The following is a 15,118-nucleotide window of genomic DNA, read 5'->3' on the forward strand; positions in this document are numbered from 1 at the left end:
ATGAATAAAAAACTATCAAGGTCTTTGTATTCTTGAAAAACCTTGAACCATTTTTTTTTCAAACTGTAAAATTCCACTTTGTGTTTTGCATCTTGCATGTCTGTTCCTTTGCTTGGCTAGAGTGCAAAGGGAAGATGGCAATCAATGGGATATTCAGTGAAAGGTACCCATAACAACTTGGTCCCACAGAATGAGGGGGGAGGCCCTTTTAGATCAACCAGATTTTTTTTAATGCTGGAAAGTAAGATTTCCAGTTATATGTGGTGAGCTGATGGAGAAAGGGGAGAGGGGGTGGTTATTTGGTAATCCCACCAAGCTTGATGATTTACCATCACTGAAACATCCTGTCTTCTTTTTCTGTCTCAGTGTACAAAAGAGGATATTGTCCAGGCAAGAGAGAGAAGAGAATATAGATGAATTGCCCATTAGAGTGACAAGCCATGGGGGACAAGAAAACGGTTGTGAAAGGGAGACAGCAAATGAATGGGGGAGAAATCAGATCTGCATTGTAATGCTTTAATTTGCATCTTCCTCACATTTTTAAAAATTGGGGTTTGGGTGAGTTATTTGGAATAACTTAGTTTCATCGCCTTGATCCTTTTTCTCAACTGTGAGACGAGTGTTGCTGATTTCAGAAAACACACAGAATCAGACTTACAGTACTGTCCTCTTTGGTTCTGTACATAGTTTTAAAAAATAGCTTTTTCACTGGTGCTGGATTGCAATAGCCAGCTTGCAGGACTTAAATATACTGTTGATTCTTTGAGAGCAGAATCTTAAGCAGTTGCACCCTTCTAAGTCCATTGAATGTTTAGGATCGCACTGTAATTTTATGCTCTGTCCAATATTCAATCAATCGGAGAGGTCCATGTACAGAATTCTTCCCATCTCACAGAATATTTTGTCATTATTGTTGATCCCTCAATCGTCCTCCACAAGACTGTTCAAGGGTTTATTGAATATTGAGCATTACGTCTGATTTGTGAGCATGAAGATGCGTTTCCTTCAAATCACTTTTACAAAGGCTTGCTGTATTGTGCCTTAAACCTGGTGATGTGCTGTTAAATTCCGTTTGTAGTTTGCATTTCGTTTGCATGTCAATTGGACCTTAAGCAGGCATGCAACTCAGTGTGGACAGATGGTGTCTGGGAGTTTTGAAACTCCACCGAGTATGAGGAAAGATTACCAGGCTGCCGCGGGGGTATAAGTGAAGGAACAAAGACTTATGTTTGCATGAGCTTGGCGGGTGGTGGGTGGGGGTGGAGATGCGGGTAGGGTTTAAAGACAAAAGAGATGCCACAGGCAGCATTTCATAACTCTTTTTCTTCTTTGTTTTACTATTTATTTAAATACATACACCTCCCTATTTCCCAAGAGTTTGAGGGAGATAATGTTGAAAGGGATTAAGAAAACAAGGCCCTAAATAATTTTTTTAGTGTCAAATGATCAATTATACAAGTAAAATGCACCCTGACGGTTTTCAACTTCGAAATTCTTCCTCAACCTCCCCCCCCCAAAAAAAACCCCAAGAAAATTTGCATTACTCTAGGGAGGGAATCTTCTGTTTCCTTGATGAGTAATGTCACGGGGAGCGTCCTACACTAATCTCCCTGCACCTGTGCGGGCCTCCCTTTTGTCTCATAGGTTTGATACAGACATAACACGAAACCATGGTTTAATGAAACTAACTAGAGTTACTTGATTGTCTGAATGAAAGCCACTCCATTCTGCTTCATTAGGATCCCTCAAACCAGGATCTGAAATCATGGTTTGAAGTTGGTTTATTACCCACAATTGTAATGGGTTCGGACATAACACGAAACCGTGGTTTAATGAAACTAACTAGAGTTACTTGATTGTCTGAATGAAAGCCACTCCATTCTGCTTCATTAGGATCCCTCAAACCAGGATCTGAAATCATGGTTTGAAGTTGGTTTATTACCCACAATTGTAATGGGTTCGGACATAACACGAAACCGTGGTTTAATGAAACTAACTAGAGTTACTTGATTGTCTGAATGAAAGCCACTCCATTCTGCTTCATTAGGATCCCTCAAACCAGGATCTGAAATCATGGTTTGAAGTTGGTTTATTACCTACAATTGTAATGGGTTCGGACATAACACGAAACCGTGGTTTAATGAAACTAACTAGAGTTACTTGATTGTCTGAATGAAAGCCACTCCATTCTGCTTCATTAGGATCCCTCAAACCAGGATCTGAAATCATGGTTTGAAGTTGGTTTATTACCTACAATTGTAATGGGTTCGGACATAACACGAAACCGTGGTTTAATGAAACTAACTAGAGTTACTTGATTGTCTGAATGAAAGCCACTCCATTCTGCTTCATTAGGATCCCTCAAACCAGGATCTGAAATCATGGTTTGAAGTTGGTTTATTACCCACAATTGTAATGGGTTCGGACATAACATGAAACCGTGGTTTAATGAAACTAACTAGAGTTACTTGATTGTCTGAATGAAAGCCACTCCATTCTGCTTCATTAGGATCCCTCAAACCAGGATCTGAAATCATGGTTTGAAGTTGGTTTATTACCCACAATTGTAATGGGTTCGGACATAACATGAAACCGTGGTTTAATGAAACTAACTAGAGTTACTTGATTGTCTGAATACAAGCCACTCCATTCTGCTTCATTAGGATCCCTCAAACCAGGATCTGAAATCATGGTTTGAAGTTGGTTTATTACCCACAATTGTAATGGGTTCGGACATAACATGAAACCGTGGTTTAATGAAACTAACTAGAGTTACTTGATTGTCTGAATACAAGCCACTCCATTCTGCTTCATTAGGATCCCTCAAACCAGGATCTGAAATCATGGTTTGAAGTTGGTTTATTACCCACAATTGTGATGGGTCCAGACATAACATGAAACCGTGGTTTATTTTACTTGTAGTGAATTAATGAAACTGGGATTCGTCTTGCAGATAGCAGTGAATCCTGGCTTGTCGCCACAAATTCCTTGCTAATAACTTTGCATGGGTGAGGGGGGAGGTAAGCCATCAAACCTGAATTGCCTTTTCCTCCCAGTTGGAGTTATTAGCAACTGTTTTTGTGGGATTTCAGTACAGAAGATAGCATGAAAGGAAAGGGTTAAACACCTCTATCCCTCAGCAGCTGCTGTCCCCAGTGATTGTTGTAAGCGGGGCTTTTTTTCTGGGAAAAGAGGTGGTGGAACTCAGTGGGTTGCCAGCACAGGGGGCAACTCTTGGCGGGAGGTGGTGCTCCTGCTACCACATGTGTGCGGGCAAAGTGCATGCATGCTTCCAGGACCAATGATGTCACTTTGAGTCATCTGGAACAAGGGGGGAATTTTTAAAAGTTTAAATCACCCTTGGCGAAAATGGTCACATGGCTGGTGGCCCCGCCCCCTGATCTCCAGACAGAGGGGAGTTTAGATTGCCCTCCGTGCCGCTCCAGCAGCGTGGAGGGCAATCTCAACTCCCCTCTGTCTGGAGATCAGGGGGCGGGGCCACCAGCCATGTGACCCATTTTCAAGCGGTTCCGGAACTCCGTTCCACCGCATTCCAGCTGAAAAAAAGCCCTGATTGTAAGCATCCTTGGGAGCATGACATTATTCTCATCCTTGGGAGCAGGGCATTAATACATAATAACAAATATTTTAAACGCTGAGTAATTATGTTCATAAGCTATTAATCCAGTTGAATGCTCACGGTCTCAAATGTATGGTGTTGGATTAAGACTCAAAGTAACGGCAGTTTTGGGTTGTTTCCCCTCCCCTTAGGAATAGATCTACCCTTCATGATGATGCCTCATCCCCTTCTTCCGGTCGGCCTACCTCCTGCTTCCGTCGCCATGGCTATGAATCAAATGAACCATCTCAACACTATAGCGAACATGGCAGCTGCTGCTCAGATGCACAGCCCCCTTTCAAGAGGTGGAGCCTCTGTCATAAAGGTAAGGCTCGGAGCCTGGCTGCACCGTCAGCAGAGTACTGTGTACTAAGAGAATGTCAAAGTTCAGCTGCTGGGATATGTTACCGATGGCAGTGTCTCTAAAGAGCATTAGGAAACTTCAGCTGGTTCAGAAGCTACTAACTGGAGGCCCTCTGGGCTGAGCGTATTTCAATGAGTAAGAGATCTTTCAATGAGTAAGAGATCTTGTGTGTTTCTGGGCAAAATTCAAATTGTGGGTTTCATTTATTTAAGTTATCTATAGTCCACCTTCTCACCGAAACTCGAGGATTACACAGTGGGAGTCAGTACCATCAGTTTCAAAGACATTTCAATAATCAGTTTAATAGGGTATATAAATGCAAATTTGCAAAGCTTTAAAACGAGCAGGAATCTAATACAGAGTTGAAGAAATGCTAAACAGGGCATAAGCAATTCTAAGACTGACGTATTAAACAACATATAAACTATCTGTTAGGATCATACTTACAGCAACAGACAATACATCATAGTAAAGTCTATAGTCCCTTTACTTCTATATCTCTCGCTTTGTTACAGAACAGCCCTCCTCTCTGAGCCGAAAGCCCCCTTGAATAGTTCAGTTTTGCATTGTTTGCAGAAGGCCAGGACAGTGGAATAATGGTAGCTTCCTAATGCTGGCCAGATTCAACATGCTGCCTTCGTCCATTTTCGTTGGCAGGTGCCAAGGGACCCCTTATGAACTCAGAAAATGCCCTTGTGGCCTGGGTGTCATTGAATCTGTTTCCCATGTTCTATTACACTGTTTATTTTATTTTAAGATCCGAGACAAACTTTTGAACTCCCTTCTTTATTCGTGGTGCAGCCTTTCTGATAATGTCAAGGTCCAGCGATTACTATCTGGTCACAACTTTTCTATAACCTCTAACATGGCTAGTTTTCTTCAATCCGCAATCTGTATCAGGGAAGCTATCAACTAATTTTATTGTACCTTTTTTCGCTCTGACATGCCAATAAAGGTGTGTGTGTGTGTTTTTGTGTGTGTGGGGTAGCTTCCTCACCTTCCTCTGATGGCCTCAGCAGCAGCACTTAGAAGCTGCTCCTCAGCATATGCTGGCTCCAAGGCTGCCACCTCAAATTGTCAAAGGTGGGTGGAGTGTTCAGAGGAGCAAGGAAAAGAGAAGGGAAGAGTGCCCGTCTTGGGGTCTAAGGAATGTGCTGCGTACCTTAAATTAATACTGGCCAAATATTCTTATTTTTTATTTTTTTATTTTTTTTTATTTTTCAGAATAAAGAGGGGTACAGAAAGAAGAGGGGAGGATAACAGGGTCAAAGGAACAGTAAGATTTTGCACTGCAAGAGTTATTAAAATACAGAGTACACCACACATATCTTAATCAGAGTTTCACTACAGAAGCTCTTAGAATACAGGGTGCACAAAAATTTAATCTTTTTCAATATTTATCCACATAGCAATAGAAATTGCAACTATTAAGTCTCATTACTATATACTACGCATACTTAGCACCCCCCCACCTCCTTCCCCATACTTAGTAATAAAAAATTAATAATCAAAAAGGAAAAACTCCTCATTCCATTATTACTACACTATTTCATCTTATCTCTTCATGTAACTGATGAATATAGCAATCCTCTCTACTTATCCCTGGCTCTATCAATGTTACCATATCTGCAAACTATTTTAGCAATTATATACTTGATTATATATTCATACATTTTCCCCCTTGTCAGACTGTAACTTCTTATAAGCTATATACAATAAGCCAGTATGTAATCTTTTTCCTCTTTATAAAACTGCAACATCTTATTTATTCTATTCTTTATAAGCAAAATAATCCCCCCATTTCTCTTCAAATTCACTTATTGGTCTTCTATTTATATAACTCGTCAATTTTGCCATCACTGCATATTCTGCCATCTTGTCTTTCCAGATTTCCTTGGTTGGACATTCATCTTCTTTCCATTTACTCGCAAATGTCACTCTTGCAGCCGTCAATTCATGTAATGTTTTATCAATATTTTCTGGTATTATTTCCAGCAACATCGTCTGGGGTTTTAAGGCAAAATCTAATTTTAAATTTTTTTTCGTCTCAACATGAATGTCTTTCCACATTTTTTTGCTTTTTTTGCATGTCCACCACATATGATAAAAAGAGCCATCCGCTTCTTTACATTTCCAACATGACCCCTATATATTTCTTGTCCATTTTCTCAATATCCTTTGGCGTGATATACCATCTGAAAAAATCTTATACCAGTTTTCCTTTAGTGCTTGACTTGCCATGAACTTTATACCATTTGTCCAAAGATTCTCCCACTGTTGAAATGTTATTTCTTCTCCAAAATTTTGCATCCATTTTGCCATGCAGATTTTAACTTGTTCTCTTTCTGTATCATATTGAAGTAAAGGTTTATAAATGTGACCCAGAATGTGCTCCTTCTTCTGTGTAATTATTCTCTCGAATTCAGTAAGATCTCTTAATTGTCCTCTATAAACTTTAAGAGCTTCTTTTAATCTGGAGACAGCCTGAAAGTATATCAGCCATTGTATTTTTATTCCTTCATCTTGGATTTCTTGCCATGATTTTATCTTCCCTTGAGAGTTTATCGTATCTCTATACGTTATTAAGTCATTATCTTTTTTCTGGTTTTTATCACAAAAAGCTTCAATTGGTGATAATATTGGCGATATCAATGGACTCGTTCTCTTTCTAACTGATTCCCAAATTTGTATCAGGCTGTCCCTTATAACATGATTCTTTTGTTGTCTTCTTGTTCTTCTTGTCACCCAATACTGGCCAAATATTCTTGTGAAATACTTGGAAAATAATATAACAAAGGTTTATACCCTAAGCCTTGCTTCTGTGTGTGCTGAACAAACCCTTTTCCATGTTGGAGGTGTTCCTCCACTTCAGAATGCATTCTTCAAGCACATATTTATGCAAGGCCAGCATCTTTGAATGATCCAAAAATCACCTAGTGTCCAAGGAAAGTACAACGCCATCAGAAGACCACCTCCACAAGGCTTAGTGGAGTATCCTGTGGTCCCTTAAAGTCTAGCATATTTATTGTGGCCTGAACCCTCCTGAGCCAGAGCCCACTTTCTCGGATAATGGAATTGGTTAGAGTTGACTCTGCGCATAGCTATGTATTCCAAGCATGCTGGGGCACCACATTGACTTCAGGCCTGGCCTGTCTGTGTTTGTTTCCAGGATAGCTTACACAAGATGCATGCAACAACATTCCAAGTTTACCTGCCCTCTTGTTCTCCCAACTGCTGCTTGCTGCTGTCACTGTCTGAGGCCATGGTGGCCACGGGGAAAACACCCCTCTGTCCCTGAAATATGGCAGTACATTGGCACCTACCTGCTAGTTTGGGATCCATTGTAGTGGATGGGCCCAACTTCACCAATGGTGGGTGGATCCAGAAGGGGGCAGTAACGTTACAGAGTTCTCTCCTTGTCTCTCCTTTTGTCATGGCTGCTCACTGGTAAGGGCCTTAATTTCTCATCCTCTGCTTCTGCCATCGACGGAGTCTGACTGTTTCTGGCATTCTGCTTTCCAGAGCCAGTTGGTTTACATCTATCCAGTCTACACGTCTCCTCAACAGTCCCAACCAGTCTGTGAGGTGGAGCCCATCAGTCCGATCAATTTTTACTCTCATGCTGAAAACAGGGAGAGAGTGGTATGCCATGGTAGGGTTGAGATTTGAACTCGGGTCTTCAGCCCAGGCTAGCTCTCTGATGATTCTGGCAAAGGAAGAATATAAGAAGGTACTTTTGCAGAGACAGCTCTTTCCCCATTTTTGTTTTACTGTACTTTCAAGACCCAATGCTGGGGCTTAGAAGGATTCCCTTGGGCAAAATGCCACATGCAGAGGGAACTTTAGAGTAGAAGGGAAACAGAATAAATTTGTCCCAATTTTTCCTTCTGCACAGAATCATAGAATAATAGAGCTGAAAGGGACCCCAAGAGTTATCTAGTTCAATCCCCTGCGTAATGCAGGAAATTCACAGCTGCCACCTGCCACTCAGTGATCCCTGTTCAGTGCCCAGAGGAAGGCAACAAACCTCTAGGATCCTTGGCCAATCTGGCCTGGAGGAAAATTCCTTCCTGGCACAAAATAGTGATCGGCATTACCCTGGGCGCATAAGAAAGGGCCACAAGAGCCTAGCACTGGCTTATCCCTTCCTGCCCTCCTTCTCATTATCTGCCTAAGTTCATATTGAGTCACCATTGCAAGGTGTAGCAACTTCTGTGTTAATGCAAAAGGTAGAAAGGGCAATTCGCCTTCCATGCTGAAGTCTTTATGTCGTTTTGTCCATGAGCCTCCCTTGACCACTCATGGGGAAGAGTCTAAGGGAGAAGAGAGAATTTCTTGGGGCCTGTGAAACATCAAGCACCTTCCCCTCGCCCCCCCCCCCTGCCAAAAGTGGCTGGCTTCCCCCCCCCCCAATAGAACATAAGATATTATATTGCTTAGCCTGTTTCTCACTGGCATGAGAAAGGTCTGCTTAATGGAAGCCTTTGAATGAAGTTATCATGTCCCGTCCACCCCCTATATATTACATTTGCCATTTAGAACAAAGCTGTCTCTCCCCCCTGCCCCCAACCACTCCAAAATATGCCTGCTCAGCAAAGTTAACATTTAGTACTCTGGAAAGAAATGTCATAACTATGAAATTTGATTTCTTCTTGACAAGAGCACTATAAATTAGGCACAGCCACGGTGGCCAGGTATCGAAAGACTTCTCTGCCATCTATAATCTCACCTAATGTGATTAGCAGCTTCTACTAGCACTTCTATAGTTAAGACTCTGTCAAAAACTCTATTATAAATCCCTGCCTTCAGGGATTTACAGCTCTGCTGAGAAAACTTTCTCTGTCTGAAAGTTGGCTCGCTATGAGTCATTCCTGGGATCAGAATTTTAAACCAAATGCCGACACGCTCTGTTTCTAGAACGTGAGTGACCGAAGAGGGTGTCAGGTGACTCTGTGGCTTATTTCAAGTTTGTTAGTCTCCCTAACCCTCCCCCTTTTATACATCTATCATTTTATTTGTGGGATTTATACCTCACCATTTTATCTTAACCTATCAATGTATCACAGATGAAACTGGGGACATATTTGTTAGCATATTTGCTAGCTAACTGGCATTCCCCTCCAAAAAAGAGGGACAGCAGCCTGTATCCAATCACACACTTGTGAAGACTTAAGTCAGAAGAGGGGGTGACTGGCGACTTAGAGAGATTTCCCCTCCCCACTGCAGACCCTGACTTTGCCCCTTCTGCTGTTCCTGAATGTCCCCTGACCTCCCAGGAACAAAATTTCAGAGACCTACTGTGGGGAGGAGTAGAAAAGTCTTGTTTTATGACGTCTCTGATAGTTCGATACATACCCATGATTTACTACAGTCAGGGACAGCTGAAGCATAGGAAAAGTGGATCTGTAGGCTAGGCCAGAAGCCTAGTTGTCAGGTGGATATACCATAGAGATTAACGGGTTGAGGGACAAGAAAAGATAGTCGATGAATAAAGAGGTTGAGTGGGTCAGAGACTTAGAGCCAAACTGCAAGTGACTAATGACACAGTTTGGACACTTGTCAGCTTCCTTCAAGTTTTGATGGGAAATGTAGGCAGCTTGGCGGAATGTTGGACAAGTGACAGTTGAAAAGTCCATTGGACAGCAGTCGGAGAGCCAAGCTGCAAGACCAGGATGCCTACATTTCCCATCAAAACTCGAGGGAAGCTGACAGGTGTCCAACTAGTGTCAGGCGTCACTTGTAGTTTGGCCCCTATAGGCCAATAAAGCAGGACCTATATTGTTCAGTCAAAGAGATAGCATGAGAGAAAGTTCTGGAACCTAATAGAGTGGTTCCTAGTCAGACCTCATCTTCCAGGTTCCCTCAAATCATTGGATGATTCCTCAAATCATTGGATTTGCTTCCTCTTTTTTGATGAAGTTAGAACTCTAAAACTGCAGTGATTTCATGGCTATGATAACTACCCTCACTATCTTAAGTCCACATTGATCACTTCACATTTTGCTGCCAGGTTAAGATGTTTAACAGCTACTGTCAGCAGTCGGATCCTAAGGGTTTTTTTCCCCCCAGTTATTCAACTGGTATCAAGTTTCAGTTGCTGCTGGTTTAAATGTGGTTTCTGACATTTTTAATTGAAATGTTTATATTTTTATATTATATTTCGTTTGTTTTTCAGAGATGCAGGTAAAAAGTTTTCTATATAGAAGGAAGTCCATGGAGCAGTGGTTCAGCTAAGGAGATATGGGAAGTTGTACAGGGAGGAGAGTTATGTGTGGTCACTTGGCCTTTTTACCCTTTGGGTTAGAAGGAATTCCATTTTCTGCCCATATCAAGCCCTCTCAGAGATACTCGAGAGCCAGTATGTTGTTGTGGTGAGAGTGATGGACTAGGATCTGGGCCACCCAGGTTCAGTTCCCGGCTCTGCTATGGAAGCTCACTGGGTGACCTTAGGCCAGTCACACATTCTCAGCTTAATCTACCTCACAGGGGTGTTGTGAAGATAAAATGGAGGAGAGGAGAATGATGTCAGCCCCTCTGGGGTCTCCATTGAGGAGAAAAGTGGAGTGTAAATAGAGTAAAATAAACAAAAATTAAAAAGTCCAGAGAAGCCCAGGCCACTTCCAGCTTTTGGGGCCCCTATCCATGATTTAAAAATTCAAAAGACAACGCGTCATGAACATAAGAAAAAGTTGCAAAATTTATCAAATGGCAGTTAACAAGCGTCTGGATTTGAGGCCCCTTTTGAACTTGAAGCCCAGGCCAAATCCCCCGCCCCCGCCTCGTTAATTGTGAAAAAGGTAGGCACTGGTGCTTGTTCCTCAGGGCCAAGAGTTTAAGAGCCATGAACATCCATGTTCCCTCACAGAATTTGTTTCTAGTAAAAGATAGCCAGTGCTCATTGCTGTTGTCTTTAATGGTAGAAGGGCTATGCCATACCTGTCAGCATTTCACAGAAAAAAACAAGGACATGCTTGTGTCGTCGTGATTTTCTTACCAACCTGTCTCTATTCCCATTAGTCACGGGAGAAACTCTATTCCGCTTGCTGTGTGCTATGATAATTTTCTATGCCGATGCTCAACTTCCACCATTCTAAAAGCCAGGAGGTGGATTGTTCCTTTGGTTAAACTAACCTAAGGACACACAATAGTCTTGTCTTGAGTCCAAACTAAATATCAGCAACTGCATGCTTGCTACGTGGTATCTTTGTGCTCATGCACATGCATTAGAGATAACACTTCTGCTACCTGTTCTGAGATTTAACTTCTAGAGATGACACAAAAGCAGACGAGCCTTAAAGAATGTCAACTCTAATGGCTCACATGGCATTTTTTAATGAGAAATACCCCAAACAGTAAAAATAGAGATAGTGGTCTACTGGTCATATTGTCCGAAAAATAGAAGTTTGTCCATAATAAATAGGGATAGTGAGAAATAAGCTATTTTGGACTTGCATAATCTACATGCATTTTCAAATCCATGTGCTTTTAGATACAGTTTAGGAATATTGTTAGGCCAATCATTTATTTGACCTTTGTTATGTTGTGTTGGCTCAGCTGTTAATATTTGTAGTTAATAACAAATATAGCTGTAATGTGGACTGAAAATACCATTATCATCATTAAGCCTGGGAACATCATTTAATCACTCAGATACCACATCAAACAAGGAATGTTTTCAGAGCAGAAAGGAGATTGGAGAGAGAGAGAGAAGAAGTCTTAATTAATTTGAAGAAACCAAACAGGGAATAGTTTTGTGCCATGTGATGGAAGAGAATAGTTAGGCAGTAAATTTATTAGGCAGTATACTTAAAGTGCAGTCCTCTGCAGAGTTTTACTCTTCTAAGTCCATTAATTCCAAACAACTTAGAAGGGTGTGAATCTGCTTAGGATTGCACTGTGAACATACCCAGAAGGACATGGTGTCTCCCCACCACTAAATTTGCCTCTCACCTCTGTGTGGTACAGAAGAAGGGGAAATAAGCATGATTTGTTAAACTTCTTGGAAATAATCATATTGTGAGACTCAGCACAAAAGAGTCCCTTTTCACACACTACATAATTAGTTTATGGAATGCGCTGCCACAGGATGTAGTACTAGATATTAGTTTAGATGGTTATATGAAATAAATTCATAATGGAGAGGTAGATTAAAAGGTCGTGATGGCTAGAACATTTTTGTTAAAAGACAGAGTACCTCTGAATGATGGTTGCGGGGGGGGGGGGGGCAACAGTGGGTTAGAGACTTTGGTCTCCATGCAGTGTTTTGTTGACAGTCCAGGAGTGTCTGGTTAGCCACTGTGGGACACCAGATGGACCACTGGTCTGATCCAGCAGGGCTCTTCTTACATACCTAGAGCCAGTTTGGTGTAGTGGTTAAGAGCTCAGGACTCTAATCTAGAGAACCGGGTTTGATTCCCCACGCCTCCTCTAGAAGCCAGCTGGGTGACCTTGGGCTAGTCACAGCTTCTCAGAGCTCTCTCAGCCCCACCCACCTCACAGGGTGTTTTGTTGTGGGGATAATAATAGTGTACCTTGTAAACCGCTCTGAGTGGGTGTTAAGTCATCCTGAAGGGCGGTATATAAATCGAATGTTGTTGTCGTTGTTGTTGTGGTAGTTTATATTGTCTTTCTTGTCATTACAAGAAATGAGAATGTGGCTTGTTTGAAGATTCCTATCTGTCAAAAATTTGGAAAACATAGGAAGTGGAGGAACAGCAGCTGCCATTAGCAGTCATCAACCTGTCTTCCTCCTCATTTGGTCGATCTTGTCATCATTGTTCAGTCAAGGAAGAGCTACCTGTGGCAGTGATTCTTCCTTTACTCTTTATAACAATAAGCCTTCTGGAATGTGAAGCTGCTCCTGCCACGACAGCTGTTCAAAATTCTGGTGGACAAGAGCCCTCCCAATCCCTCCAAATTTCCAACAAACCAGAGAAGCCTCCCCTCTATGAGAAAGAGGCCTAATTCTTACGGAGATGATTAACCTGTGTCTGAGCAGAACCACTTGGACGTGTATGAAGAGGCTGCCTTGTACTGAGTCAGGCCATGGGTCCATCAAGTTCTCTCTGCCTCTCCAGGATCTCAGACAGAGAACAGTCTTTCCCGTTACCTACTCACTCAGATCTCTGTTGATGCCGGGGGTTGGACCTGGGATCTTCTGCGCATAAAGTGTGTTGTTCTCTTCCACTGGGCCATGGCCCCTTTCCTTCTTCTGTGATCACATGACTGAATTCTTTTCTATCTTAAAAAAATCTCAAGGACCGTGTCAGAGCAAAGGCTAGGCTAGAGTCTTTCTTCTTGATATCTAGTTTTCTTCCTGCAGAGAATTTTTTTAATGGAAGAGCAGTCCATCCTATGACCCCTGGTTGGCCTGTGAAATGGTACAGCTCACACACATTCTCCCCCCCCCCCGCCCTCCACTGACAACTATAATAATAATAATAATAATAGTAGTAGTAGTAGTAATAATAATAATAATAATATTTGATTTATTTACCACCCTTCAGGACAACTTAATGCCCATTCAGAGCGGTTTACAAAGTATGTCATTATTATCCACACAACAAAACACCCTGTGAGGCTGAGAGAGCTCCTAGCTGTGACTGACCCAAGGTCACCCAGTTGTCTTCAAGTGGAGGAGTGGGGAATCAACCCCGGTTCTCCAGATTAGAGTCCTGCACTCTTAAGCACTACACCAAAGAGAGTGTATAAATTGAGCCTCGAGGGAAACACAGTGGGTACCCACATTTCCCTCTACTCTGGGCATCGAGCAGGGGACTCTGAGCGGGTGGGGAGGTAGCTGTAAGTTTCTTGCAGGGGTTGGACTAGATGACCCTTGGGTTCATTCCAGCTCGATTTTTCTGTGTCTGCCATCACTGTGTACCAGAGCAGTGATGCCAAACAGCCCTCTCCAAAGCTCATATAACCCACGATCTATGTATCTAGTCCATTTTTATTCTATCTTTCTTCTTAGCTTAGAGTAGTGTACATGGTTTTCTTTTCTGCATTTTATCTTCACAAGAAACTTGTTAAGTAGGCTAAACTGAAGGAGAACGACTGGTCCAAGGTCAACCAAAAAACTTTCATGGCACAAAGGGGAGCTTCACTTGGGTCTCCCAAATTCTTACCCAGCATGTTAACTACTACACCATATTGGCTCCCATTGGAAGCATCCATGAAGCTTTTATTGTATACATGGATTTTTGTCTTGAATGGGACCTTCTAGGGACCATTTGGCCATCATTTGAAATGTCTCCTTCTGTTGTCTTCTGCATTGGCACTGGGTTGTTAAGATTTTTCTAAAGTTATCCGTAGAAACAGTTTTGATAAGAGGCCTGGATATTTTTATAATAGCGGCAAAGGAACTTCCCTTGATCTTACTTGAGTGCTAAAGAAACACTCCCGTGGTGTGTTCCTGGTTAGCTATTTACCAATATTCATCTGATTATCTGTGGATTTGTTTTGTGTTTGGCCAAGCAGCTGGCAATTAATAATGAGTTGATGAGAAATAGTTGCAATGCAGTGAAATTAGTAACTGAACATCTGGTTTTTAAAACTAATACATGGTGGAGAGGAGCGTTTTTTCAGATTCTATTGGACCATACGATTGACTGTTTCAGATGGGGCTTACTTCAAGTGACGGAAACTTAATATTTAAACTGCAGTGGTATGATATTTACCAATAGTCCATTCCTCCTAAGTCCTTCTGTCTTTGCCTCTGGAAGGGAAGAGCCTTGAACCCAAAATATGTCATTAAACCTCAGAGACAAGGTCAACAGAATGCTGCTGTTCTGGATTGGCACTTTTACCTTAAGCTAGCCATCCCAGAGTCCGACTGCAACTCTTTTTTTCCCTGCCGTTGAACTAGAACACTTCTTCACAATGGTTCATGTAAAACTGCCAGATAGCATAAGTATAAAACCAGCAACACCCATTATTAAAACAATCCAGACCAAATAAAATCAACATATCAAGAATTCCAGAAAAGGTTATCCTGAACAAAACTCTCTTGTACCCTCTTCTGGAAACCACCAAAGAAGGTGGAATCCTAATGGTAATCCGTTCCAGATCATGGGAGAAATTTCTGAAAACATGCTGGTATGGACTGATGCTGATCAAAATTTCCTATGAAAAGA

The 15,118-nt window shown here is 41.8% G+C and overlaps 1 protein-coding gene across 2 annotated transcripts in view; it reads left to right on the forward strand.

Moving 5' to 3' along the window:
• The window catches only part of DACH2 (dachshund family transcription factor 2), a 433,444-nt gene that overhangs the window by 330,922 nt on the left and 87,404 nt on the right, over positions 1-15,118 (forward strand). For both annotated transcript variants that reach the window (XM_054996424.1, XM_054996425.1), the window contains one exon: positions 3,772-3,944. In XM_054996424.1, the coding sequence (XP_054852399.1) occupies positions 3,772-3,944 (173 nt within the window). The remainder of the gene's footprint in view (positions 1-3,771; positions 3,945-15,118) is intronic.

Source organism: Eublepharis macularius, chromosome 13 (assembly GCF_028583425.1).
Source record: "Eublepharis macularius isolate TG4126 chromosome 13, MPM_Emac_v1.0, whole genome shotgun sequence".
In the NCBI taxonomy this organism is placed as follows: Eukaryota; Metazoa; Chordata; class Lepidosauria; order Squamata; family Eublepharidae; genus Eublepharis; species Eublepharis macularius.